Source organism: Zophobas morio, unplaced genomic scaffold (genome assembly GCF_036711695.1).
Source record: "Zophobas morio isolate AGI-343-1 ecotype UQ-CSIRO unplaced genomic scaffold, CSIRO_AGI_Zmor_V1 ptg000023l, whole genome shotgun sequence".
NCBI classification, from domain to species: domain Eukaryota; kingdom Metazoa; phylum Arthropoda; class Insecta; order Coleoptera; family Tenebrionidae; genus Zophobas; species Zophobas morio.
Genome location: NW_026972128.1, coordinates 5,772,808 through 5,799,229, shown reverse-complemented (window position 1 = coordinate 5,799,229; position 26,422 = coordinate 5,772,808). Strand labels below are relative to the sequence as shown.

At 32.6% G+C, this 26,422-nt stretch overlaps 2 protein-coding genes and 1 long non-coding RNA gene across 4 annotated transcripts in view; 2 read left to right on the top strand and 1 right to left on the bottom strand.

Moving 5' to 3' along the window:
• The first annotated feature begins 110 nt into the window (after positions 1-110).
• The window catches only part of LOC135134245 (uncharacterized), a 57,466-nt gene continuing 31,154 nt past the window's right edge, over positions 111-26,422 (top strand). Inside the window, exons 1-9 of the mRNA XM_064062873.1 lie at positions 111-178; positions 237-371; positions 421-552; positions 608-769; positions 825-1,139; positions 1,468-1,704; positions 1,756-2,009; positions 2,060-2,237; positions 2,291-2,388. Of these exons, the coding sequence (XP_063918943.1) occupies positions 610-769; positions 825-1,139; positions 1,468-1,704; positions 1,756-2,009; positions 2,060-2,237; positions 2,291-2,388 (1,242 nt within the window). The 5' untranslated portion in view covers positions 111-178; positions 237-371; positions 421-552; positions 608-609. The remainder of the gene's footprint in view (positions 179-236; positions 372-420; positions 553-607; positions 770-824; positions 1,140-1,467; positions 1,705-1,755; positions 2,010-2,059; positions 2,238-2,290; positions 2,389-26,422) is intronic.
• On the top strand, positions 3,368-8,112 carry LOC135134246 (receptor-type tyrosine-protein phosphatase F-like). Its single transcript, XM_064062874.1, has 12 exons — positions 3,368-3,449; positions 3,510-3,817; positions 3,871-4,313; positions 4,367-4,559; positions 4,608-4,689; positions 4,745-4,803; positions 4,862-5,262; positions 5,314-5,651; positions 7,232-7,404; positions 7,468-7,742; positions 7,795-7,930; positions 7,989-8,112. The coding sequence occupies exons 2-8, from the start codon at positions 3,539-3,541 to the stop codon at positions 5,480-5,482; spliced, it is 1,626 nt and encodes a 541-aa protein (XP_063918944.1). The 5' UTR covers positions 3,368-3,449; positions 3,510-3,538; the 3' UTR covers positions 5,483-5,651; positions 7,232-7,404; positions 7,468-7,742; positions 7,795-7,930; positions 7,989-8,112.
• On the bottom strand, positions 18,103-19,310 carry LOC135134549 (uncharacterized). Of its 2 annotated transcripts, XR_010281354.1 has the most exons (4): positions 19,078-19,310; positions 18,672-18,979; positions 18,440-18,610; positions 18,103-18,392 (listed from the first exon to the last, which is right to left on the bottom strand). It is a non-coding gene; the product is annotated as an uncharacterized LOC135134549 (long non-coding RNA). The 2 variants fall into 2 exon arrangements; XR_010281353.1 differs by lacking the exon at positions 19,078-19,310 and having other exon boundaries at positions 18,672-19,068.

Sequence of the window (26,422 nt, the reverse complement as noted above, 5' to 3'; positions counted from 1 at the left end):
CATCGTGGGTGGTATCATCAACATTTTAAATTTTATTACATTTTGTAACTACGCAGTATAAATATTAGACGCCTTATCTTGAAATCAAGTATTATTAAATGTTAGTGACAATATGTGGTTATATCTGTGGTGTTACATTTTTTGCAGTGTATTAATTTCGGGCGAGGTGATCACACTAGTAAACGAAAATAAAATTACATGTGTTTTAACTGAAGGTTCTGTCCACTCTACTCTAGATGTAAACCCCGAAAGCGGTTTAAATAACGTTCGGCGAAGAGTTAAAGAAATAACCAACTGGGAAAAAAGTGACTGGATTTTGAAAAATTCAACTCATTTTAATTTCGGTCCTGTACTTGATCAGCGCTGGACAGGTGAGGGCAGTAAGAATTAAAATCTTGGATTATCCATCAAATTTTAAAGATTTTACTGGTATCGGGAATGAAGATTCAAATCTATCCGATAGAGAAACATTTTCGGTTTGTACAAGGAATGAGTGGAACATTATTGTCGCTGCTTTTTTTGGCAGCAAATATGTTGAAATACCAAGACACGGTATAACTTTGTATTTTAAATTAAAATTTGGTTTTTTTTACAATTCGTTTATTAGCTATGCAAAAGTCATCGTGTTCGTGGCTACATTATACACCAAGAAAAACTGGTCACGGTGTAATATTGACATCCGTCAGGAACGAAATATTAAACACAAGTCTAACATTTGATGCGTTATGGATTAGTTTTCCAAATGATAAGAACTATAAATTACACAGATGTAAGAATTATGGTCTAATAAGAGGGACTCAGTTAAGCAAAGATATATTTTGTAGATGAATTTCTGTTTGCGAACACTAGCAGTACAGAAGTTTCCTATATTGTTGTAAATTTTACACAGTGTGTTACATTCTATGTCTCCGTAGACACAGGGTGTTATCTGAATATATCACTAAGTTCAGAACGGTCTAGTAAATCGATAAGAGTAGATGGATTCAATGAGCAAAATACTTTCAGAAAATGGAAAAAATACGAAATGAGAAATGAAATTGGCGTAAGTGGAATAGTTTCTTTTTTCCGGGGACGGAACGATAGTAGCACCATTGGTTTTTGGGCAATTGATGATATTCACAGCTGCGACTCTGAAATAGGTAAGAGTTTTCTAGAACCGACGCAAAGACCAACAGTGTAGCGGCCAAATCCATATTCGAATTTTAGAGCATCAGTGGCGTGTATAAAAGTTTATTGTTGCATTAAAATATCAGTTTTGTCCCCATTTTCAGATAAAAGTTACTGATCATGGAAATTAATCGTATAAAAGTTATTCCTAGCTAACGTCCGACAAAAATAATGGGCAGATAAAATAAACTGTCAACTTTTTAAATTAGCTTTCAAAATGTGTTAATAAGTGTTCGAAACGAGTACTACACCATCCTTAATAATAACTGTTAAATTAACTAGTATAAAAATAATTTTCAGTTGTATATGAAGCCAATTTAGCAAATAAGACATGGAAAAATGAAACGTGTGAAATTCTGAACTTCAATGAATATTCAAATAAAACTTGCAACAGCAGTTCTTTTGGAAAACACTGTCAAATTAAGTGCTCCACAATTTTAGGACCTTCTTATCCTAACTGTGAAAAACATAGAATATGTTCATCAGGAGGTAGATGCCATTGTGCTTGGGGATACGAGGGAACAAACTGCACAGAAGGTATGTGCGTGCTCAGTAGGTATTGAGATAAGTAATCTTTTTTGTATGTAGTTTGTGAAAAGGGCTTTTGGGGCATAGATTGCAAAGAAAAGTGTAATATTAATTGTGAAATTTGCGACAGTATGTCAGGTTGTACACAATGCAAGAAAAAATATTTCGGAGCAAACTGTACATTAGAACTTCCAGTCGTACGAAAACCGCCTTCTTTAGAATCCGTAGGAGAAGATTTTGTCAAAATTTCAATAAATTTTGAATATGGTGTAATTGAAGCAACGCCCGAGTCGTATATATTGCAGTTAAAACATGTAACCAAAAAGAAACATTCTTGATTGATTCATTACGAATGTAATTTTAGTTAAATGAGAAAATTTTCCACAATGTCATGGCAGTCAAAGATTATCCTGGTAGTACGGAAAATGTATCGTTGAGATTGAACATCTCAAGAGAACACTCTTATGTAATCAGAATTATACTGATCAGTTACAGTCTGTCGTTTCAAGACAGTACTGTGCCGGAATTAATTCTGTACAGAAGTAAGTACCTAAAGAGAATAAAACGTATAAATGATTTTTGCATATGATTTTAGAATCTTTGCAAACGCATTTTCAAGACAATGGTGCAATTGCTCTAACTTGGCCTGATCTTGAAAAACAAAACTTTGACAGTTATCTCATCCAGTTTGAGGTCCGTATTCTTATAACGTTATTTTTGTATCCACTAAAATTTGATTATTCTATTAGGTTAAATACGGTAATAACTACATAAAGGGACTCTATATAACACTGTGTACATTTATAATACGTGTTTAACTAAAACAAAATTGATTGTACAGAGTTAAAAGTATAAACAATTCAAAATCAAAAACTCTAAAATTTTAGTGGATACCAAAACTAACACTTATTAGACTGTAATTCCAATTATAGAATAAGAATAATACAATATGCAAGTTCTGTTTGATGTTGTTTTAGTGCAAGACACCGTTTTGTCCAAGTGATGTTAAGATAGGACATAACACAATCAATAACGGAACAAGTCTGGAATTAAACAATATCAGCTACTTAGAAACATGTACTTTCAGGTTATTTAGTACAATAAGAGAACATGTAGAACTGATAGATCAAACAACTATAAATCTTGGAAATTTAACAAAGGAGATACAAGATGTAGAATTTCCGAAAAATGTTACTCTAACGAAAAAACACATTCTTATCGAATTAAATGAATGCATTAAATTTTCTTCATCCTTAAATTATTCACTAAAAGTCACATGCATAAGCAGGTGGTGTACGAACGAACCCACTGAAATTGTTGGATTTGATTTAAAAAAATATAGTGCGATATTTTTAATAGATGCAAAAAATTTGTATGCATTTACAGACTACAACATTACAATAGAAGCAAAAAGATTTGGTCAAAAAACAAGATATCGAGTGTATTCCTACAGATCAACACCACTGATGAGTAACAATAGTTTATCTATCAAAACCAATGAATAATTTTTTTTTATTTTAGAACCCCACAGTGTAAAAGATTTATTCGTATATTCTGTTAATAGAAATTTGTTTATAAAGTGGAAAGAACCTTATCCACCAACAGGACGAATAGAATCCTACAATGTTACTCTTCGATATACCCCTAACACAACTACGACATCCACGAATTTTACATTTCCTTGCGAAATATGGGGTGGTTTTATATGTGCAAACAGAATACTAGCAGAAAATTTCACTGATGTTAACATCACAGTACGTTTGTGATTAAAAATTAGAATGTCGTTACACTGTAGGTTTAAAACGTTGTTCTAGGTACAGGCAAAGAATTATGACGTGTCTGAATGGAGTACGGTAACAAGTGTGTTTGTGCCACAAGAAAACGGTTTGAGTTTTTTTATATTCACAATAACACAGAAAACTTGTGTGTGCTTGTAGTAATTTTTGCCCCCGGACATTTGCAAGTTCAATTAAGTCAACCAAACGAAATGATTATTTCGTGGAAACACCCGGTATACACAAACGGAAAAATAAAAGCGTTTGAAATTGTGGTAGATGATGGTGAAGAAGAAACACGTTTTATAGAGGAGATTTCAAGCGAAAATTTAAGTTACAACAAAACTGTAGAATTACCATGATTGTAAGTAGCGTTCTATTAAAAAGAGTGATGTTTTAGATTAGAATAGAATATGAGAAAAGATATAACATTTCTGTATGGGGACAAAATGTAGGCACTAGGGGCAGAAAGGCAACTATTTACGCAATATTTTCTAAACCTGTTCCTGAATTTTCGACCATTCCTTTCTTAACAACGTGTGGACGAACTTGTTCCTTAGTACCACCCACGGCAAAGTCGCAAAAAATAAAAAAAATCACGGTCATAATAACAAAAAACAATGAAGACCAAGTTTTTTGTTCAGAAAATGTCACATTCTGTGACACAGGTCTTCAAATGCAAGATATTTGGAAACAAAAGTACTATTTAAAAATAGATAACGCAACATTTCCAATTGAGTTTACTGCAGTGGATGTTGATATTAAAAAAACAGAGTTATTCTACGTGGTAATTGCCTTGTGTGCAGTTTTAATGATTATAGTCGGATTTCCATCTTACCTTGTGTTAGCTGAACTCATCTTGTTTCTAAACATCGAAGATAAATATTGTTTTGTAGGTTTAAAAGACGGAAACAAATTTTCAGAAAACATAGTAACACAAATAGTGAAAATACTGCTATGTTAGAGTTTGAAGAAAAAAAGAATTCAGCAGAATACAACAATTCGCTTTGTAGGGAAACTAAACTGAGCGATTTTAAAAATTATTTCCTGGCATCGCTTGACGACAGTAAAATAATACAACAATTTAAGGTTGATTCCAACACTTATGTTTATTAATTTTCACACTGTTTACTGTAGGTAATATCAAAATTTAGAGATCGTAGTTGTACCCGAGAAATGGAAAATTTCGACTTTGAAAATCATTCACCTCGTAAGGAGTGTTAGTTTAGTTTTAGATTAAGAGTTAAATTAAGCAAAAAATTATATTTTTTTAGATAATGAAACTACAGCGATGAATAACGAAAGAAGACATTTAAATGCAAACTACATAAACGTAAGTGTATTTTCAGTTACATAATTTCGAAATGAAATAAAATAAGTAATCATTTAAGAGTTACGATATGCCAAAAGCATTCCTTGTTACCGAACCACCTCTAGAATCCACACTGCACGATTTCTGGTCCGTGGTATGCCAAGAAAACGTCAAAACTATTATTATGTTAACTAAATTAGAAGAAAATGGATGCCTTAAGTGCGAAAAGTACTGGCCAGATGAGCATTCACACTTCAGATTTGGAAAATTTTTAATTAGAAGTGTTTCCGTGAAAGTAAAATCTGACTACGTTCAACAAATTCTGGAAGTAAAATATGATAATGAAACTCGAGTGGTTCGCCATTTTCAATATATGACTTGGTCTAATCGAAATGTGCCTCAATCTGTTACGAATTTTACTTCTTTTGTGACAGAATTAATGGAAGATCGTGATCAGTACCCATTTGTTGTGCACTGCGAGTAAGTAAAAATCACATTATTTTACCACCCAATCTTATGACAATAATTTAGTGGAAAACGGGGAAGAACAGGAATATATATTTTGTGCGAGGTGGCTCTAAGAATGAGCATTCAAGAAGGAAAAGTAGATTTTTTAAAAACTTGTAAAGAAATAAATCAACCTGCTGGGTTAATAAGTCACTTGGAACAATATATTTTCTGTCATTTTGTGATGTTGTAATACCACTTCGGAGAAGACTTTGGTGCTTCTAACGGAAGAACTTATTTTATGTTTAAAATACAGGATGCCATGCAGGAATCTTCTTTACAACGTTTGGTGGATGACCTGGAAACGGTTACAAAGCAGTACCACACAACTGTCAAAAAAAGCTACTTTAGAAATTTATTAGGTAAGAAATTATATACCTTAATTTAGTATCGGATCGAGGACATGGAGATCTACACACAGATATTGTTTGGGTATATTATTGCTATTATTTTAAATTTTGTCGGCGATATTGACGTTTTGAAAAAAAATATGTTGTTTTTGGAATTTTGATAAGGCCACCAAGAAAAACAAAGCTAGTAAAAAATTGTGGAAGGTTATTTTGACAGAACTTCCCTCGCTTTTGAAGTATAGTCCGACGAAGTCAGCTTCTTTAAAAAAAATAAAAATTAGATTTTGCGATTTTCGTTTTGTGATAATTGTTAACCTTTATAAAGTGGCGTAATTAACATCCCCGCAGCCCCTGCGACTTTAAATGTGAAATATATTTAAAGGTAACCAACAGGAAAAAATGTTGACATTGTCAGTTTCTAAGTATATGCTTAACTTAGACTATTTAAGTATGTTTATACTTCTACCGAATTCGACTATTAACACATTTAGATTACAAGCATCAGTGGTTAAAATTTTGACGATCTGGCCAAAATCTTTACAAAACCACAACTTTTAAAAAAGAATCCTAAAATTGGGGTGAAATGTGAAAGAAAATGCATCAAAAAAACTATACGACAAAAATTAATTTTTTTTTATTTATCAAATAGAAATAAAAAAAGTTCAACGTCAAAATTCGTGGCCGTTTGCTTAAAAAATGATACAGTACCTTAAAACAGATGAAAAACCATGTAAAAAGTAGCTTAAATAAATGAAAAAAAAAGTTGGGTGAAACGTACGATTTTACTTTCTACTGACTTCAATTTAGAAGTTTCATCTAAAACGTTCGATAATCCAATCCGAGTCCTTCAGATGAGAACTGAATTTGAAATAAAAAACAATGCTTTTGAAATCACCAAAATTTATATTTGGTAAATATAAATTAAACAACACTTACTTATATGGCAATATTGTAACATGATGTCATTATTGTTTTAGAGGGGCATAAACGAAAAAAAATTGATTAACGATTTACCATGCTTACGATAACTTCGAAACGTTTGCAAAATTTCCGAGCATTCCATTTTGCAGTTCAAAGTTGATATTTTTCCAAAAATCTGGATGTCTAGGATAAGAACGCAACAGGGGTTCATAAACCACATGGGCAGGAGTACCTTATTATGTTATAAAATTTAAATAATATGTACTACTGTAAATTTTGGAGATGACGTCAAAAAATTTTTGGTGGGGACGATTAGCCAAATTTTGATTAGCCTTTACCATATACACGATATTGGTAATACACATATAAAATTGGTTCAGTGGTTTCGGAAATAATCTGTTAAGTAAAATATGTAGTTTTTTATGCGTCTATTATATTTTTAAGAATAATACTTATTTATTACATTTGTAATTGTAACATCCTGGATATGAGAAAAATGTGTTGTCTCAAAAAAAAGTAGACTGTTTCCAGCGTCACAATCCGACACTGACTTAATTTCAAAGACTTTTTACTCTTCTTTATTATGGCGGTTCTATCGTGAAAATGTTTGAAAATCTTTTATTACTCCTATCTATATTTTAGTCTAATATATAATTTTTTATTTTATGTAGACAGTAGATCAAACTTTGACCCCATTACCGTGGACAGTTTTAATTACCCCAAGAGATTTGTAGTAACCAAACAGCCTTCACTGAATAGAGTTGAATATTTTTGGAATCTAGTTATGAGCTATGACGAAGTTGAAATGATAGTATCTTTAAACCAAAAAGACGACAAAGGCAAGGTAATATTTTTTTTATATTTTATTGTGAAATTTATTATCACGGATAAATTTTGTACTGAACAGGATTGTCCAAGGTTTTGGCCTACAGATCCTCGACAAAACTGGTCCTTAGGTGAATCCTGTAAACTGACTTTTCTGAGTGAAGACAATAATACTGATGTATTTGACATCTTTACCATGAAAATTCACAATACGAGTAACAATGATGAGAAGATAGTAAAAATTATAAATATCAAAACCTGGGATGGTACCAGTGTTAGACCTTTAAATATCAAAGATTTAATTTATGTTTGGGACAAAACTATACTCTACAGTGGACAAATTATTGTCACCTGCTAGTAAGTAAATATTAACTCTTTATTTGTGTTTAATTTATCGTTGAATTCGAAGTGATGGAAAAACAGCCAGTGGCCTTTTTGTGGCTTTGGCCTATTTATTGGAAAAAATCAACACTGATCGTTGTTGTAACGTTTTTAACGTCGCCAGGAGTGTGAAGCAAAGTTGTCCACATTTCCTTAAAAATCCTGTAAATTTATTAACACTACGCGATTTGAGTATTTTGATTTGTTTGTTTTTTTTTTCAGGAACAAATTAAACTTCTCTACGAAGCAGCTTTAGAATATGTCCGAGAATTTACTCTTTATGAAATTGTAGTTTAGCTTATGTACTTTTTGTTTAATAACTGCGAATGAAAATTTTTTACGATTATTTGCTTTGTCTTTATTTCCAGAATGGTTAGGTTAAAATTGTGCTTTTTATCCATTTATTTACGTGGCCTCTTTATTGGAAACATATTTTTGTTAATTTAACGACATGTTATAAATGTGTAATTACAAGCAAGTCACTTCATAAATCTTGCATTAATAACAACAAATCGTTGGAACTGTTGTATGTCACTGTCGAACACTCTAATTGTGTAATCAACCTTTCCATGTACAGTTCCACAGAAAAATGAGCTTCAAACTTCTGCGTGTGATTTTCAAGCTTGGAAAAATTCTGGCCGTCACCCCTGATTACAAAAATAGAAGACTTCTTGCTCGTCAAAAAGTTTACGCCTATTTAATGTCAGGATTCATCACAGTCGCTCTTGGAGTGGCATTAATGTACCGGAAGCCCGACTATTCGCAATACGATCTCATGAATTTAGTTATTCAGCTACTCTTGGATGGTAACTTGTACATACTAAACATCTACACAATTTTAACCGTCTCTTGGAAAAAACCTCTGTGGCACAAATTAATAAACAACTTAAAAATCGTCAAAACCGACACAGTCAAGGAACCATCATTGTTGCTTCCTTTTGTAATTACAAACATCATATACTGGAGTTACCAAATCTACATGACCTACATTTTTTACAAGTACATTTTGGGTGTAGAAATTTTTAAGCAGTTCGCCATCGAATACCTTCAACTTTACGACCAATATTTGATCAATTTTTTGTTTTATGTTTTCGCGAAAATGTTGCTCGCTAGGTATCAAGCTTTGAGAATAAAACTGCAGCACCAGTTCTGGTCGCTGCAAAAGCTTGATCGAAGAACACAAAATTATTGCTTCGTTGGATTTCAGCAAATTACAACGGAATTTTGCCTGTTGAAAGAAACTGTTGACATTGTGAATAACATTTTTGGCTGGCCACTTTTATTAATCACGGCTTACGCGACCCTACAAGCACTGATATATCTTCAAGGGACCATCGTTATTTTCAACCACTTGAGTCATAACATGGTTATTTACGTTACTGTGGTAATTTTATGGCACTGCGTACGTTCAATCAAATAACTATTATATCGTTTCTATTATCGAATTTCGATTTTTTAGGGTGGGATTTTAATAAATATTTCGTTGTCTGATGCGGTTTCCAATGAAGCAAAGATGATTTTGAACTTCACCTCCAATTTATACAAGTGTTACGCCATACGTGAAAACGCTCAGAATTACAACCAACTTTATCAAATTGTTGTCGTTATGAAGCATCATATTCCACATTTCTCGGCTGCTCGTTTTTTTGTTATTAACAGAACGACAATATGTGGGATTTGTAATATCTTAATAACGTTTTTAATTGTTATGATCCAGTTTGAGGCTAAAAATACGGTAAACAGTTCAACGCATTGTCAAAATAATGTTGAAGTCAAATCTAATGTTACACTTTTTGAAAATGCATGAATTTAAATATGAAATTTCTTGGTATTTTATTTTTGTCTTATTAGTTTTTAATTCTGTTCGTTTGAAGATCTACAGGAAAAATAGGGATAGATTCGTGATGCTGAGAGAATTTTGGTTCAGCGAGTTATTTTTCCGGGAAAATTTGGGCAACTTTTAAATTTCGTGTATAAATGGTGGAGGCGCCAGAATAAAAATTTATTTCGCACTTATTTATTGTAGTATATTTTAAAATAAACTGAATTAGTTTTTTGTGTATTCTGTTCATTCTAAATGCATCTTAAACACAACACATTTTACGGTCTAAAACTTTAAAATGTGTTCATTCACGTTCCAAAAAACAATTTTGGAAGCTGGAAAAAATGTTCACTACTGAGTTTTTTTTATAAACCTGGAATAATTTAACTAATGGAAAACATTCGTAATATGATTGTAAAGCTCCATTTTATAATTTTTACGTTGACTATTGACTGGTCTCGTTGGAGATAAACGAATTATTATTATTATTATTATTATATTATTGAAGAGAATAAGTATACAAACTGTGATCAGTGTTACGTCTTTTTCACAATATTCGTAAATAATTATGAAATTTTCTGGGTAATCGATACATTCCCACACACACAAACGGAAGCCAAAAGTCTAGAAGTTCGTATTTTGCGGACTATGAAACACTATAAGAAGATATAAAATGCGTGAAATTTAAAAAATATTATTTTGATACTTTTATATACTCCAAGCAATATTAAATACTTTGAATTGTTTACATAATAGCATGAACATCGAAATTACTCAATTTGTTCCAAATATATTATATCAAGTTTCTTTTTTTTTAATATCTTTTTTATATTTAATTTAGCTTTGACATTTTGAGAATATATAATATATTAAAAGAATTGTTCCTATTAATTTTTCACTTCCATGTATTTGTTATTACTTGGTCCCTGTATGAAAATTTATAACCCACATTATGCGTATCCTAAAAATGTCAATAAATCTGTTTGTAATTCCCATTATTTTCTTTCTTATTGACCCTAATTTCGTTCCTTTTAAATAAAAAATTGTTCAAAGTCACGAAATAGTTTTGCTCATTGAAACTTTCCCTATCCAGTCATGAGCATATAATATTAATTCAGCTTGTACTCAGTTTTTTTTAATAAACTCAAAACATTTTCAGGAAAATAGACAAACATGTTGTGAATAAACACCTGAAAAACATTCGTGATATTAATATAATCAGTCATATTCTCTTTTTTTATGTTAACGAGTACCTAAAACACTTTTTTTTTATTTATTTATAAAAGAACACTGTAGAAAAATACCAATTTCTGGCATAAGATGGGTCATCAACTTTTACGGTTAGTACTCCATGTGGAAAAATTGTTGTAGTGAGATAAACTGCTGCTGCAATAACACTTGCAGCGATTAAAAAACAAATTTTACGGACACAACTTTGAAACACCACAATCATGCAGTTTATGACTCCTAAATGAATTTTTACCCGGAACGTCCAGATTTTTGGAAAAAAAAATTAAAATTATGAAACAACATTTTGCAATTTAATTTTGAATCTGCAAAACCGAATACCTTGAAATCTTGCAGATGGTTTACAGTTATGACAAGGATGATAAATTTTTAATCCAAATATGTTTACTTATCCCCCCCTAAAAGATTGATGACGTCACCTCAAAATTTTGCTGAATAAATCCTATCTTAAATGTGCAAAATATGATGAGTCTATCCTTGTGATTTATCATTCCATTCATATTTTTTGGATTTGCATATACAGGGTGACTCAAAAAAATTAATGAATGTGCGAATTTATTTTATTGATTTAATCAGGAATTACAAAACCGAATGCTTTGAAATCTTGGACATGTTTTAAAGTTATCATAGGCATGGTAAATTTTTAGTCAAAATGTATTTGCTCATCCCCCCCTAAAACATTGATGACGTCACCTCAAAACAGCCCCATAGCTACGGGGGGGCAAGATGGGGCTGAGCCCCCCCTAGCAGTTGTGGTTGCCCCCCCCTGGAAGACTTACACATTATAAATTTCAAATTAGTAATAAAATTTCAATACAAAGCCGATTGCCGAAGCATATTTACAAGCCCCACCCGCCCACCCTTTATTTTCTTACAGGGTTTGTTATTTGGCAATATCATCCTAACGTTGATGTTGACCCTATAAAAAAATGAACGTCATGTCACATTTTATTCCATAGCCTACTACTAAACATGCAAAAAAATAAACTCAAACAAATTGGTTGTTATCTAGTGATTGGCCACTGTACGAATTTTTGGATGCAGTACAGCTGTTTGTGAATCTACATTATCTGTTTTAACGCCTTCAATGACGCATCAAAGATTGGGAAACTTGGTTTTTCTGGCTTTTTAAAAGTACCGTATGAAATCTTTGGACTTCCACAGGTTTTTACGAAAATTTAATAGCGTAAAAGATCGATGTTTACAATTATTTTAATGCTCTTTCAAATGTAAAAACTGAGAAAAAATAAGGTAGTTATCTGAGTGTATTATTAAAATATATATTCATATTTACATGAACCCCCTCTGTCGACAAACTTGCCCCCCCTGAATAAGTTTTCTAGCTACGGGGCTGCCTCAAAATTTTGCTGAATAAACCCTATCTTAAATGTGCAAAATATGATGATGTAGTTGTGATTTATCATTCCATTAACATTTTTTGGATTTGCATATACAGGGTGATTAAAAAAAAATGAAAGTGTGAATTTATTTTATTGATTTAATCAGGAACTACAAAACCGAATGCTTTGAAATCTTGGAGATGTTTTAAATTTATCAATTGAAAAAGAAGTTACAATTGAACAAGGCGAATCCAACCTGAAAATTAGGTATCGAAATGGCACTCCAACTATAGTTAATTTAAACTGATTAATACACCCAATTACCATCCTTCGCTTAATTTATTCTATCAGAATGTACGCGGTTTGAGAACAAAAACTAATACTTTATACAGCAATATCTCTACTTGTGATTTTCACTTCATAGCTTTAACTGAGACTTGGCTAACCCACAATATCTCAAACAGCGAAATCTTTCCTTCCCATTACGTTGTCTTCAGAAAACGATAGAAACTACAATTTATTTAATTCTTCAAGGACAGGTGGTGTGTTGTCGGCTGTAAAAAATTCTGTCACTTGCACTCAAATTAATCTAACGTCCATTATTAGAGCATTACCAACTATCAACATAATATGTGTAAAAATTTCATTACCTAACAAAAATTATATTTTTGTAGTTACAGTTTATATTCCTCCTTCCACTTCATTCGAAGATTATGAACTTTTTACGGATTTGTTAAGCAATTTAGAAGATATTCATACAAACAAATTAATTATTGTGGGTGACTTCAACATTCCAAACTTTGTCTTGAACTTAACCGACAAATTCTTCACCTTATTAGTCAATTTTGCCAATTTCATTGATCTGACTCAATACAATTGTATTCGTAATGCAAACAACCATATTTTAGATCTGGCTTTCTCAAATTTAGTAATTACAGTCGAAAAGTCAATAAATCCCTAAGTTGATGAAGACAACCACCATCCAGCATTGGAACTGGAATTTCAAGCTGATCTAGTACCTAAAAATAAAAATAAATTCAATTTAAATACGGAGTCAAAACAATATAATTTTAAAAAAGCAAACTTTATTCAATTACATGAATCATTATTAACTGTAGACTGGTCGAAATTAAACAAAACAAATGATGTCAATGTAGCTGTTACCGCATTCTATGATATATTATACCAAAAATTTGATGCCTCAGTGCCTATCCTGAAATTCCTATTATAAAATCAGTAACGATCTCAATACGTTTAAATACTATATCGTAGGTCATTGTGCAAAACACTTACTAAAAACGCTTACACGGCATACTAACACAACATCGAAAATCAAATTCAGAAGGATCCAAAAACTTTCTGGTCTTTCTTACATAATAAAAGAGAGTCTACTAGAATTCCGGGAACTATGTCATATCAGGATTTAGAATTATCATCACCGACTGAAATTGTGAATGCTTTTGGTGCTTATTTTAGCAGTGTTTTCATTAGTTCCGATCCAAGTATTGATAACTCTCATAACTTCACTGGAAAGGACATTCCTAATGCACTTGTTTCAATCTCAGACATTACCGAAGAAGAAATTTTGCTTGCGTTAAAACGATCTAAACAATCTTTTATTTCAGGTACCGACTTAATACCTAATTTTATACTGAAAGACTGCCCTTATGTATTAGTCAAACCGCTGCATTATTTATTTAACTTAATTTTGAGGACATCTTCTTTTCCTGAGAAATGGAAAAAGGCAACGGTTACACCAATTTTTAAGAAAGGCCACCCTTCTATGATACAAAACTACAGACCCATATGTTTACTGGGTAATTTTGTCAAAATCTTTGAAAGTATTCTTTATGCAAGGATATATTCTAACATCTAGCATCAAAAGTTACATAACGACGTTTCAGCATGGATTTGTAGAAAAAAATCAACTGTCACTAACTTAGTTTCTTTCTGTCAATACGCTGCTGAGGCTATAGGTCACCAAAATCAGCTAGATTTGTATACACAGACATTACCAAAGCCTTTGATCATATCGATCATTTTCTGTTTCTCAAAAAACTCCAGTGCTTTGGCTTTTCCAAACCGCTTTTAACTCTTATTAAATCGTACCTCTTTAACAGAGATTTGGTCGTGAAATACCGTAACTTAATGTCTCAGCCTTTCAGCCCAAGATCCGGTGTGCCGCAAGGGTCTAATCTGGGCCCCTTACTGTTCATATTGTTTATTAACGATATAGTTGATGGGCTGAACTGCAATAAACTGTTATTTGCTGACGACTTAAAACTTTTCTTGAAGGACAAATCTTTGAGCGATTGTCAACAACTTCAATTAGATTTAAATCGTCTAATTTACTGGGGAAAGTGTAATCGTTTCTCAATTAATCAATCTAAGTGCTTCGTTGTCTCTTACTCGAGAAAAGCTTCTATTGTTAAATTTGACTATTATATGGAAGGCGTAGCCTTAAGTCGTTTAGATAGGTACAAAGATTTAGGCGTTGTTTTTGTTAATAAATTCTACTTTTCTAATCATATTGCTGAATGTATTTCCAAAGCGTATAAAATGTATGGTTTCATATGTCGTAACTGTCGTGACTTTTCGAACACACACTCACTTATTGCCCTATTTAATTCTCTCGTCAGGTCATCTCTAGAATACTGTACCTTGATCTGGTTTCCAATCTACAATACCTATATCGACCAAATAGAACGAATTCAAAAAAAATTTTTTAAATTTGTTGCGTATCTGACCGATGGCGTTTATCCCCCTCGAGGGTTCAATCATGAATTATTATTGGCCAGATTTAATTGCAAACGACTTCACACAAGAAGGATAATTATTGTTGTTAAATTTTCATACAATTTACTAAATAATAGAATAGATTGTCCATACCTCCTTGATAAGTTTTTCTTTGTTGTCCCTAGATTAAACTCTAGACAAAATGCTTTATTTTATGCACCTCACTGTAAAACTAATGCTCTAAAATTAACGGTTTACTGAGTTAGCTTCATTAATTTGTAATTATCTTAATTTTCATCCCTTCCATTAATATCTTTAATAGGAGTATGTGCTTACTCATAGAGTCATTTAAGTTTTAGACTCTAATCTGAGCGATTTAAATATTATATTGCTTTCTTTAATTTGTAATTATTTTAATTTTCGTATTTATTTATTGTTAATAAGTTTAATTATCATTTATATGCTTCATTCTTTTCTAATTGTTTCCTGTAATTGGGTGTTTTTTGCCCGTTGGAAATAAAGATTATTATTATTATTACTATAAGTATGGTAAAATTTTGATCAAAATGTATTTGCTCATCCCCCCCTAAAAATTTGATGACGCCACCGCAAAATTTTGCTGAAAAAATGCTTAAATGTGTAAAGAATGATGAACCTATACTTGTGATTTATCACTGCATTAATATTTTTTAGTTTTGCTTATACAGGGTGTCTGAAAAAAATGAATGACTGAGTCAATTAATTTTATTGATTAAATCAAGAATTTCAAAAATGTAATATGAAAAAAGACATAATAGACTTGCAGTCGTCACGTTTCGACAGCGAAGGAAGTATTGTCTAAACTCTTTAGACCAATTTTTATATACCGGGCATGGTGAAGCGTAAAAAACTAGATTTTGTCAAAACAACTTATTAGCAATATTTCTCTTAGATATTAGTCTAGAAGTGCTGCAAAGTTATTTATATGTAAGTTCTCTTGCTACTGAAGCATAACAAAGAACCATTTTATTAATGTGTTCTTCTCAAAGTATTTCCACTCTAAATACATCGTTACTATTTTAGTAAAATTTCAATGAAAGTATGACAAAATTTTAAGATGACGCAATAATTTCTTCAAGAGAAGAAATACATATCTTGGTAAGTTTTTGCCATTTTCGCTGTAATCTTAAAGAACCATTACATTTTTCAAATTAATCGGTACGATAGGTTGTAGACTACGAACCTGTAGGTAATCCTAATTTATGTTGTCGTTTGAGAAATATTTTCGTAAATTTAACAGTTAACTATTGTATAATTTTGTTAAGAAATGCCGAATCCTTTCAGTTGTTTAGATTAATCGATTTTTTTCTAAAGATGTGTATAAAAACAAGTTTTGTTAAAACATTTTTTTATAGGTAAACAAACAGAATCGAGAGACCTATTTTTTTACTCTAGTGGTCATGAACCGACGAGGTAACATGAAAGTAGCCAGTCGCCAGATGGATTCTACTTCCTTAGCTTATGTTCGGTAAGTAAAAATATAAAGCAACAAAAATTTGTTGGTAAACATTTTAGCCTTTAGTGTGAAAAATATAATTCAAAAGGTGTCAGATAAATTCATTCATGGTAGTAGTTTTCCGAAGTAAAAACTCCCTGGCGCTGTATTACAAAATCTTCTTTACTAATGTTACTAAAAATATATAAATACGATGATTTTCCTTTTGTAAACTTGTGTATTGTATGACAAAATCCAATGAAAAGAGCCACACCACCACGATGTTTCAGAGATCTAGAAAGTGTAAAGCCATTGCACAGTTTTGAATAAAAGTCGACTCTAATTCTCTTACAAGTGTTGATCCGCGTAGAATATTTGTATGGGTTAACTGATCCTTACAACTTCAATCCCAATGGTTTTGTTCATACACAGTGTGATAACCCAAACTTCCCGCCTTAAAATTTGACCTTGAAACAGTTTGAAAGGCCCGCGAAAAATTCAAAAATTCAAAGTTTGGCCTTGGCTGTGATCGTCTAACAAATAAGAACCTACGTTGTGTGTTTTTTTTTTGTTTTTGAAAAATGGCGGGAAGACGTTCTTTCATACAAGTGCATACACTGTCGAGAGCGCAAGAAATAATAGACAAAAATTGGTTTGGAGGGGGAGAAACGGCACCACCCTCACAGGGGGAAAGGCGCTGCGAAGATTTACCCCTCAGCGCAAAAACCCCCTTGGTTTTATTCCCGGACGACATTTTATTACATTTCAAACACCTTAAGATATGTGAAAGAAAAACACTCGCGAATTGACTGAAAGAAAAACACTCGCGAATTGACTGGAAGAAAAACACTCGCGAATTTACAGACATACACATATGAAAAACGAACAAATGGAAAATTCTATAAATCTGTTTGGAATCAATGCAAATATTTGAATATCATAAGTTTAATAAACAAAGCAAAAACTGAATCAAGTAACTGGATGCAAGTACACAAGTTATTACAGGCGTGTGGCGGCCGATCTCTTTTCCCTTTTTAAGTTACGGCAGTTAATAGGAGCACAACAAAAGTACCCCTGGAGCGTTGTAGCATAAGCGGAGTCTGAGCTACCGGTCTGGAACTGTTCTCCCCCCGCGACGATGATTCTATCTATCGCAAAGCCTACCCCACACGCATATCCCATGACGAACTTTGCCCTGCGGAACTAGGCCATTACGGTCGTCCAACCCGCAAAGATCTCGACTATTGGGCCAAATCGAGAAATTCACAACGTCGGCGGCCGCCCCCTGAATCTATACGCGAACTAAATGACCGTTGGGGGCGCCACTGTTAACTGCAACATGGCCGCTCTAAGGCATATTTGACGTATCCTTTATGGCAAGTCTTAAGTGTCCATCGTGTGAAAAAAGTGTGTTGTGTTAATAAATCGAGCGTTTTTGTAGTGGATTTGTTCAGTTTACAGCCTGTTTCGTTGTTTGTGTCAGTTTTTTTTGTAGTTCTCATTTTATTAACCCTTTGTTTAACTTTTTAAGTGAACACATGCTAAATCATGTAGTGTTAAAACTTCTGTGAAAACTTTATTAATTATAGCGATTATTGTTTTTTAAATTAAGTGTTCATTTCATACTATATATGAGTGGAATAATGCATAATAATAAAATAATAAAGCATGAATAATATTACAGGTTATTGCTGTCACCGTTTTAAACAAAACTGCTAAAACAGCATAAGAAAATGTATTTTTCAGTTTCATAAAAGTTAACAGAACACGTTCTTTCAAGTTTAATTTATGTTTATTACAGAATTTTCCAAACATCTCACAATTTGCAACAATAGCATTAAATAACAGAAAGGATGGTATTCCAGCCATTGTATTTAAATCATTATCAGATTTAAGTGTACTTATAAAAGGTGCCACTAAATCTCCACTTGTCACTTGAATATTTTTATCCTTATTTTGTGAATTTTGTAAATGTAACAAAGCCTGCACGGTTTCCATTTCTAATGCTAGAAAATAATCTGTATTTTTTAAATATCATCAAATGTATACATACTTGAAACAGTTTTTTGATGTAACTGACTGCTGTCGAAGCAATTTACATCAGTACTATCTGTACTTGAAATTATGTAACCTTCAGATTTTCTCATTGTTGTACTTCTGACTGCTTTAAAGTCTCGATTTTTGGGCCTTCTAGGTAGTAATTCTTTAGTAATGATACTTACATCTACAATATTTCATTTATTGTCTATTATACATTAACAACATTTACCCAAATCTGTACTTACCAGGTAATATTTTTATTTTTATTTATTTTATCCTATGATGTCTCTAACAAGCTGGAGGCCCAATTACAGGAAACATGACATACACAACACCCAAAAGGCAAGGCGGGAATCGAACCCACGACCCAAGGTGTAGTGGGCAAGCTCGAAGCTAACTAACCCACCTGGGTCCTCAAATCAAATCCTCAATATGAAATCATCCTGATTACAATGTAGTGAACACACTTTCATGTGCTTTGTTGCTGGTTTTCCCATATTTAGCTTTACCATCCAAGTCTTATATCTGTCCATTTTTTTCCCTGATTCCTAACCTAAAAATATAATATATATATACATATTATACTGATAATCAAAAACAATTTAGTTAAATACTGATTAAACTAAATTTACTGTTGATATGAATACTTACCTGTTCATAACATTTAAACAAATGACTTGTTTTTTATGGGGAATTTAGGAATTTATGAAAAGAGAGCCCACTGTTTCTATTGTTTTTGCTATGGCAGCGAAAAACACAACAATTTGTATTGTTAACAGTCATTTTTTCAGGAATACTGGACCAACTTATTTAATTTTGTTGGTTTAACATAAAACAACGAAATTTCACTGTACAACCAACAGTACAGTGGCGGTCATTTCTACGGAACCACTCGATAAAAAGTCAGGTTGGTAGCCCTGCCATCTAGTACTTTACGCCGAACGAGGTTGGTAGCGGTAGTTGACATGGCAATCGAAACTAGCACAACACGAATGTTTCGGTTGCCCTCAGTTATGCCGCACTATATCCCGTACAGACTGTATGTTCTGTTCATCTATTTATTAAAATAAAATATCTACATTGACAATGGGGCCATCTAACCTGTCAAATTTTTGACACATATGTTTTCCACCAGAAACCCGTCAAGGTCACTTACACCAAACAAATTTTGAAAATTTACACTAGGGAGTGGTTCTATAGAAAAGATCGCGACTTTATTTACATCTTTCACTATGCTCCTGAGTAGTGCACATTTTTGACACCAGATGTCGTATCAGATCATTTAGATCGCGTATCCAAACCTGTGGACTTGTACAGGTGGCGCGATAAATCTCGCCAGCTCGACTAGGAACCAAACCTCGCTTCTGCCACGTTTTCTGTGTCATTTAACCTCAATTCCATTTTAAAACATTCAATCTCTTATAACTCTGATGTTAACAACAACTGAACAAGTGTTAAAGTTTCAAAGAGCAATAAACAACATTTAAATTCGCCATACAATCTTGTGAAATCTTAAACAACAAATAATTCTTATGTAGGATTAAAGTTGGACATCAAATAATTTATATGATAGAAAACATTCATCAACAAAGTATTTACAAAACAAAACTTAGCAAGGATTTATGAGACGAAAGATCTGGTGTGAAATAAACTTGTACAAATAGAAATGTTATGTGAGGTTAGAACTGTAGAATATGAAATTTACGTTCAATTAAATTTATACAACAAATAAAATTACTGAGGTTAAGATTGTGAGATTAAGAAATATAGTATGATGTGAAAATTGCAGAGTTAACATAATTTACAGGAGATTAATATTTGCCACACTTTATCAACGGTTCAAACAAAGAGTTTACATTATGCCAAATTATATCATGATCTAAATGATTGGTTACTTCAAAAATAATTTACTTTGAGAAGTTAAAATACTACGAACTGGTTACCCCAACAAAACACATAATAAACAAATACAAAAATATCCAATCATCGCTCCGAGGGAAAAAGCGTCTCGGTGATGTAAATATCCAAAATCGTTGCGAGGAAAAAGCGTCTCGGTAATGTAAATTTTCTGTAGCGTTGGGGGCATGCCTTAATTAATTAATCAATCTGGCGTTGCGAAACATGCCCCGATGAATTAATCGTGATAACGATGATAACCACCTAAGGGGAGAAAATATCATAACCCCCCGCCAGTCCGCAGTATAATGAACTTGTTTAACTGCCGTAAATGAACTATTAGCAATCTTGTGTGAAGAATTTAGAAGTGTTATAATGTAACACTTACGTATATGCATCCAGAGACCTATTCGTAATTAAACATAAGGTGTTTTTCCTGACTAAGTGAATTTCATGAAATCTTCTAGCAAATGGTTAATTTAAATAATCCTGATTGTTAAATTGTGTTTGCACTAGCTGACTATTAAGAAAAACTAGCTTGATTGGTGAATTTACAAACAAAGAAACATATTCACAACACGTGTTCGCGTCCGACCGGAAGTCTGCAATTTTCGATTAAAAGGGCGCAAGAATTTACCGCGCGGGTTGGGGACAACTGTATCATTATGAAAAATACGTTTGATCGTCGTTAAACAAAGGCTTCCTCCCGTTTTATTAACTACCAAACCAACTAATTTAAACCTAGCTCTTACCACGTGGTTACACTTACACGAAACACACCAGAATGACACATTCTACCGCCATGCCGCTTTTCTACCAACCCTCTAACTGAAATTACCCTAGCGCTACGTGCTGCCATCTAACTCAAAGATCATGCAACTAACTCCTAAGCGCTACGTGCATTAGACCATCCATGCATATTTGGTTGCCTATGTTTAAGGATTTCCTTTTTGTGATTGAACTCTTTTTTTTTCAAATTAAAATTATTCAAATGTGATTTCGCGCCGTTGTCAATTAATTTCAGCGCGAAAAGTTTGATTTAAATTCGGTCACCACAACAGAGACAAGATACTGACACACTGTTGTTGCTGTCTAAAGATGTTGGTTTTTTCTATGGAGTGAGTTTTTTTTTTGAAGAACCTGTAACGCCTAATCAACATATCTTTTAGGATAGTTCTGGATTGTTTCATTCTATATGCATATTTTGATTAGCGATAATTCTTGCACTATCACGTTTCAGTTGTTTTACAACGTCTAGTCTACGCCCCGAAGATTTTCTAGTAAAGTATTGTGTGTTATGTTTAAATCACTTGTGCTGACAGCAGACGTAAATACGCCTTGACGCAGTTTGGAGCTTTTTTGTAATTTTTTCCTTTGTTTGTCAGTCCAGTCATTTTCTTTCCTTTATTTTGCTCTTTTTTTTTAATTTCAATGTAATTTATGTTTTAGTGAAGTTTTTCATAGAACTTTAATATATTTTAAATTCTCCAGACTTTTCATTGTTTACCTTTTTTGCAAAAAAAGTGGTAATAGATTTTTCATGTTATCAGGCTTATCAGCCAACACTTGATTTATTAGCCTGTACTTTGGAAAATTGTTCACAATGACTGCCTTGATTTTTTCCAGTTAGGACTGAATATCACATAGATCTCACTGAATCTTTAACAACTGGTCTTGGTAAACTATTTAGTATACTATTTTCTAATGTTGTCAGAAGACAACTGTACTAATCACGGAGAATCACTTTAAATTCTTATTTTCTTGCAACCTAAGTTCACCTTAGGTTGGTGTATTCCGAATGAAATGTTTTCCACCACACTGTAAACTGTTATTTATTAACATGAGTAACATTCCTGTAGAAGACGCAGCATTTGCAAAGTCCTTAACTTAAAGCAAGTAATTTTTGACTGTGGCTTCATATTTTATTTAAAACGAATATAGTAATGGCTGGTCTGTAACGACACTGTAAGGGACATTTGGAAATTTATTTAAATGTTGTGCTGAGTAGTAAAATAGTGGTAATGATAGTGTTTCGATAAAATGTTAACGAAAAGCTTTCTAACACCATACATAATTCCTTGCAGCACCTAAAGCAATGTCAATTTTGATTTACATTAAAAAAAACTTTTTGCGACCTTGAGACGCGTAAGAAGGTCGAATAACTAAGTGAAAGGGGAATGTTAATCGCAGCTTTTAACACCAATGATGTTAATATATTGCAGCTGTGATGGGATGTGGCTATTACCATAATAATACACTGTTAAGTCATAACTCACTTTATCGGTTATAGATATATACATACTTAGTATCTAAGTGTCCTACTACAACAGCCTATTCTAAAAATCATACAATTTCAAAATGTCTACATTCTAGTGATATTTATAATTTTTTTCAAAACTACTATTCTTCTTCATCTTGAGCGTAAGCTAGGAAAGTGTTGCAAAGATAGCCCAACGGACAAAAGGCTAATTTCATGTTTTCTCCACCTTTTATATTTAATGTGAAAATATTGCTTTCTAGTTTTGGTCTGACTATTGTCTATCCGTCTGTCTGTTAGCGATATTATTAGATACGTAATCTCCCAAACTACTAAACAGATTGCTGTCAAATTTCAAATCTTATAAACGCTTTAAAGTTATTTCAAACACGGTAAATCTGTCAACAATCAGAAACAGTTTTTCTAGGTGTTTTGAAATTCTGAAAGAGCGATACCGTTGATGTTATTGGTGTTAGAGTGTATTTATCAAAACTGATATATTTGTCCCACTAAAACGTTAGTGTGTTCCCTTACCTGCAGTTTGTTTAATAATCTACTTGTTTTTTAATTTATATATGGGTTATCATAAGTTATCATAACCAGAAAATAAAATTAGCAGAATCAAGTTTTATAGTTTATCTAGAGAACGGAAATTCTTTAATTAATTGTACCCCAGGGACAAAGGAAGTTCTGTCTAGACCTGCTTTTTTTCTTTTTTCTTGTAATTTCTTTATTTCTTATTTTTTTTAATTCTCTCATCACATTTAGGTCTTTTTCTGTTTATACACACAGAAAAAGATATTATTATTATTATTATTATTATTAATATTATTAATATTATTATTATTGGTATCTAAGTTGGTCAACAGGCTTTTGCCCAATTACTGACCAACATAATGCACGTGATCTTAATATAATATATACATATATCAGCGGCTGTCCATCACCACTGTCCCATTTAGGTTATGCGCAGTACAGTACTGCACAAGAGCGGTACAACCCCACCACCCACCCTTCGATGGCACCGAGGTGGTACGGACCCGGAAGACAGAACGCACCTCGCAGTACACGCGATCGGTCGACAAACTGTACATACATTTACACACTATTAATATATAGTTATAAAACAACACTCTTTTCTTGCCGTGTTCGTACCGTGTACGACACGGTTATACGGTCCTTCGAACAGCCTGCAGCGCGACGCCACAGGTTATATTTATACATATTAATAATTAAGATTAAATTCCTGGTGCTGCCAAACTTCGAAGATCTGCTCTTCTTAACGCAAAAATGTCTGCATCTAATTTCTGCGTTAAGTAGGCACTAACTATTTGATGAACTGGTGACATTGCTAACGCATTTGTTCTAGCTGTCTCTAGATGGAATAAGTTATATGACCGATAATTGAAAAATGGAATCCGTAGGGATATCTTAGATAGCAAATATGGACAGTCGACTTCATAATTCAGAATTTGTGACAAAAATTTAATAGAAAAATATTTCCTTCTCTTAGCTAATGATGGCAGTTGTACATATTGCAATAAATTCTCATGTGGGGCGCCTCTAATAGGATATTCACCGGTGCACCTAAAAATAAAAGTTTTACACAAACGACGTTGAACTTTTTCAAGTGACCATGCATGTGTATAATAAATTGGCGACCACACCAAGCATGCATATTCAAATTTTGATCTTACAAAGCTTTTATACAAAATTAACAGCGCTTGTTGATCTTTAAATTGAGTAGTACTACGAATAATAAATCCTAGACTCTTATAGGCTGATGAAACAATCGCTTCGACATGGTTACGGAACGTAAGCTTGTTATCGAAAATAATACCCATATCTTTTACAGTTTCAGACCTTTTAACTATGGTTCCACCAATCACGTAATTAAATTGAAGATATTCAGTTTTTCGTGTATAACTGACAATTCTGCATTTGTCAGAATTTAACTGCATATTACAGTCCCATAAACCCGTTTCAATCATTTGAATATTACGTTGTAGATTGTTGCAATCTTCTAATGTTAGCACATGCCGATATATTTTCAAATCATCAGCATATAACAGATACCGGACATTCAATTTCTTTGTCAAGTCATCTGTATATATTGCAAAAAAAAGTGGACCCAACACCGAGCCTTGTGGGCTCCTGATGTCTGTTTAAAGAAGGACCACTTATAACCCCGATATTGCACAAACTGATGTCTATCCCACAGGTAGGACTTAACTAAAGTTAGAAAAACTAATGAGAATCCAAAAGACTCCATTTTGTAAATCAAAATCTGATGATCCACTCGATCAAAAGCCTTTGACATGTCCATATAGACAACATCTACCTGAATTTGACGGTCAATATTTTCACACAAAAATTGAGTAACAGAAGCAAGGTTTGTAACAGTCGACCGTTTTTCAGTAAAACCGTGCTGATACGGAGAAATCTGGTTCATGACATGTTTATAAGTTCTGTCATACAGGATGAATTCAAACACTTTGCTAAAGTTATTAATGATAGAGATCGGCCGGTAATTTTTGATTTCAGACTGATCGCCATTTTTGAATATGGGACTTATTTTCGTAACTCTCCACTGCATAGGAAAAAAAATTGGTCTAAAGAGTTTAGACAGTACTTCCCTCGCTGTCGGAAACTTGACGACTGCATGGCTATTGTGTTTTTTTCTCATTACATTTTTGTAGTGGGAATTTAAAATTGCGATGACGTCATCAACATTTTTGCAAGGACACGGATATCAGTTGGGATAGATGTAGTGTAATACTAAGAATAAAATTATTGTATTCCCAAATTTTCGGGAAAATGAATTGGGTCGTTTTGAATATTGATTTTTTATAATCAATAAAATAACGAAACAATTTACTCACGTATACGGCAACTGAAAATCGTTTATGTATAAACATTCTTAATTTAAGATGACAAGCGTAACAGCATATGTGAGAGCCAAACAGAGAAACTGTAAACAAAACGACCATCGGTTTTATTGCTTCGACTTCCGCTTATTATATAAAACATTGGGTTTTATTTTAATTCTTGACGGTGAAATTCAGAATTGGTTGATTATAAACATGTCTATTTCACATTCGCGGAACCAAGTGAACAAATGCAGGTCTGTAATGTTAAAGTCGATGTAAATAAGCGTGCTACCCTTATGTTTCAACCGAGTTTTTCCTTTAACAAATTTTGTGTCTACCAAATTGGGTTGGTTGGGGTGTAATACTAATAATAAGTGTTGCCTTTAATTTAATCAATAAAATAAATTGACTTCATTAATTTTTTTTGAACCACCTCTTAAGAAAATCTAAAAAATATGAATGGAATGATAAATCACAAGTACAAACTCATCATATTTTTTGCATTTTAGATAGGATTTATTCAGCAAAATTTAAGGGTGACGTCATCAATTTTTTTAGGAGGGATGAACAAATACATTTTGAACAAAAGTTTACCATGCTTATAATAACTTTAAAATATTCCCAAGATTTCAAAGCATTCGGTTTTCTAATTCCTGATTAAATCGATAAAATAAATTCACGCCTTCATTAATTTTTTTGAGTCACCCTGCATATGCAAATCCAAAAATATGATTGGAATGATAAATCACAAGTACAAACTCATCATATTTTGTACATTTTAGATACGATTTATTCGGCAAACTTTTGAGCTGACGTCATCAGTTTTTTGTAGAAGATAACCAAATATATTTTGACTCAAAATTTATTATGCTCTTTATAACCTTAAAACATCTGCAAGATTTCAAAGCATTCGGTTTTGTAGTTCCTATTAAATCAATAAAATAAATTTACGCATTCATTAATTTTTTTGAGT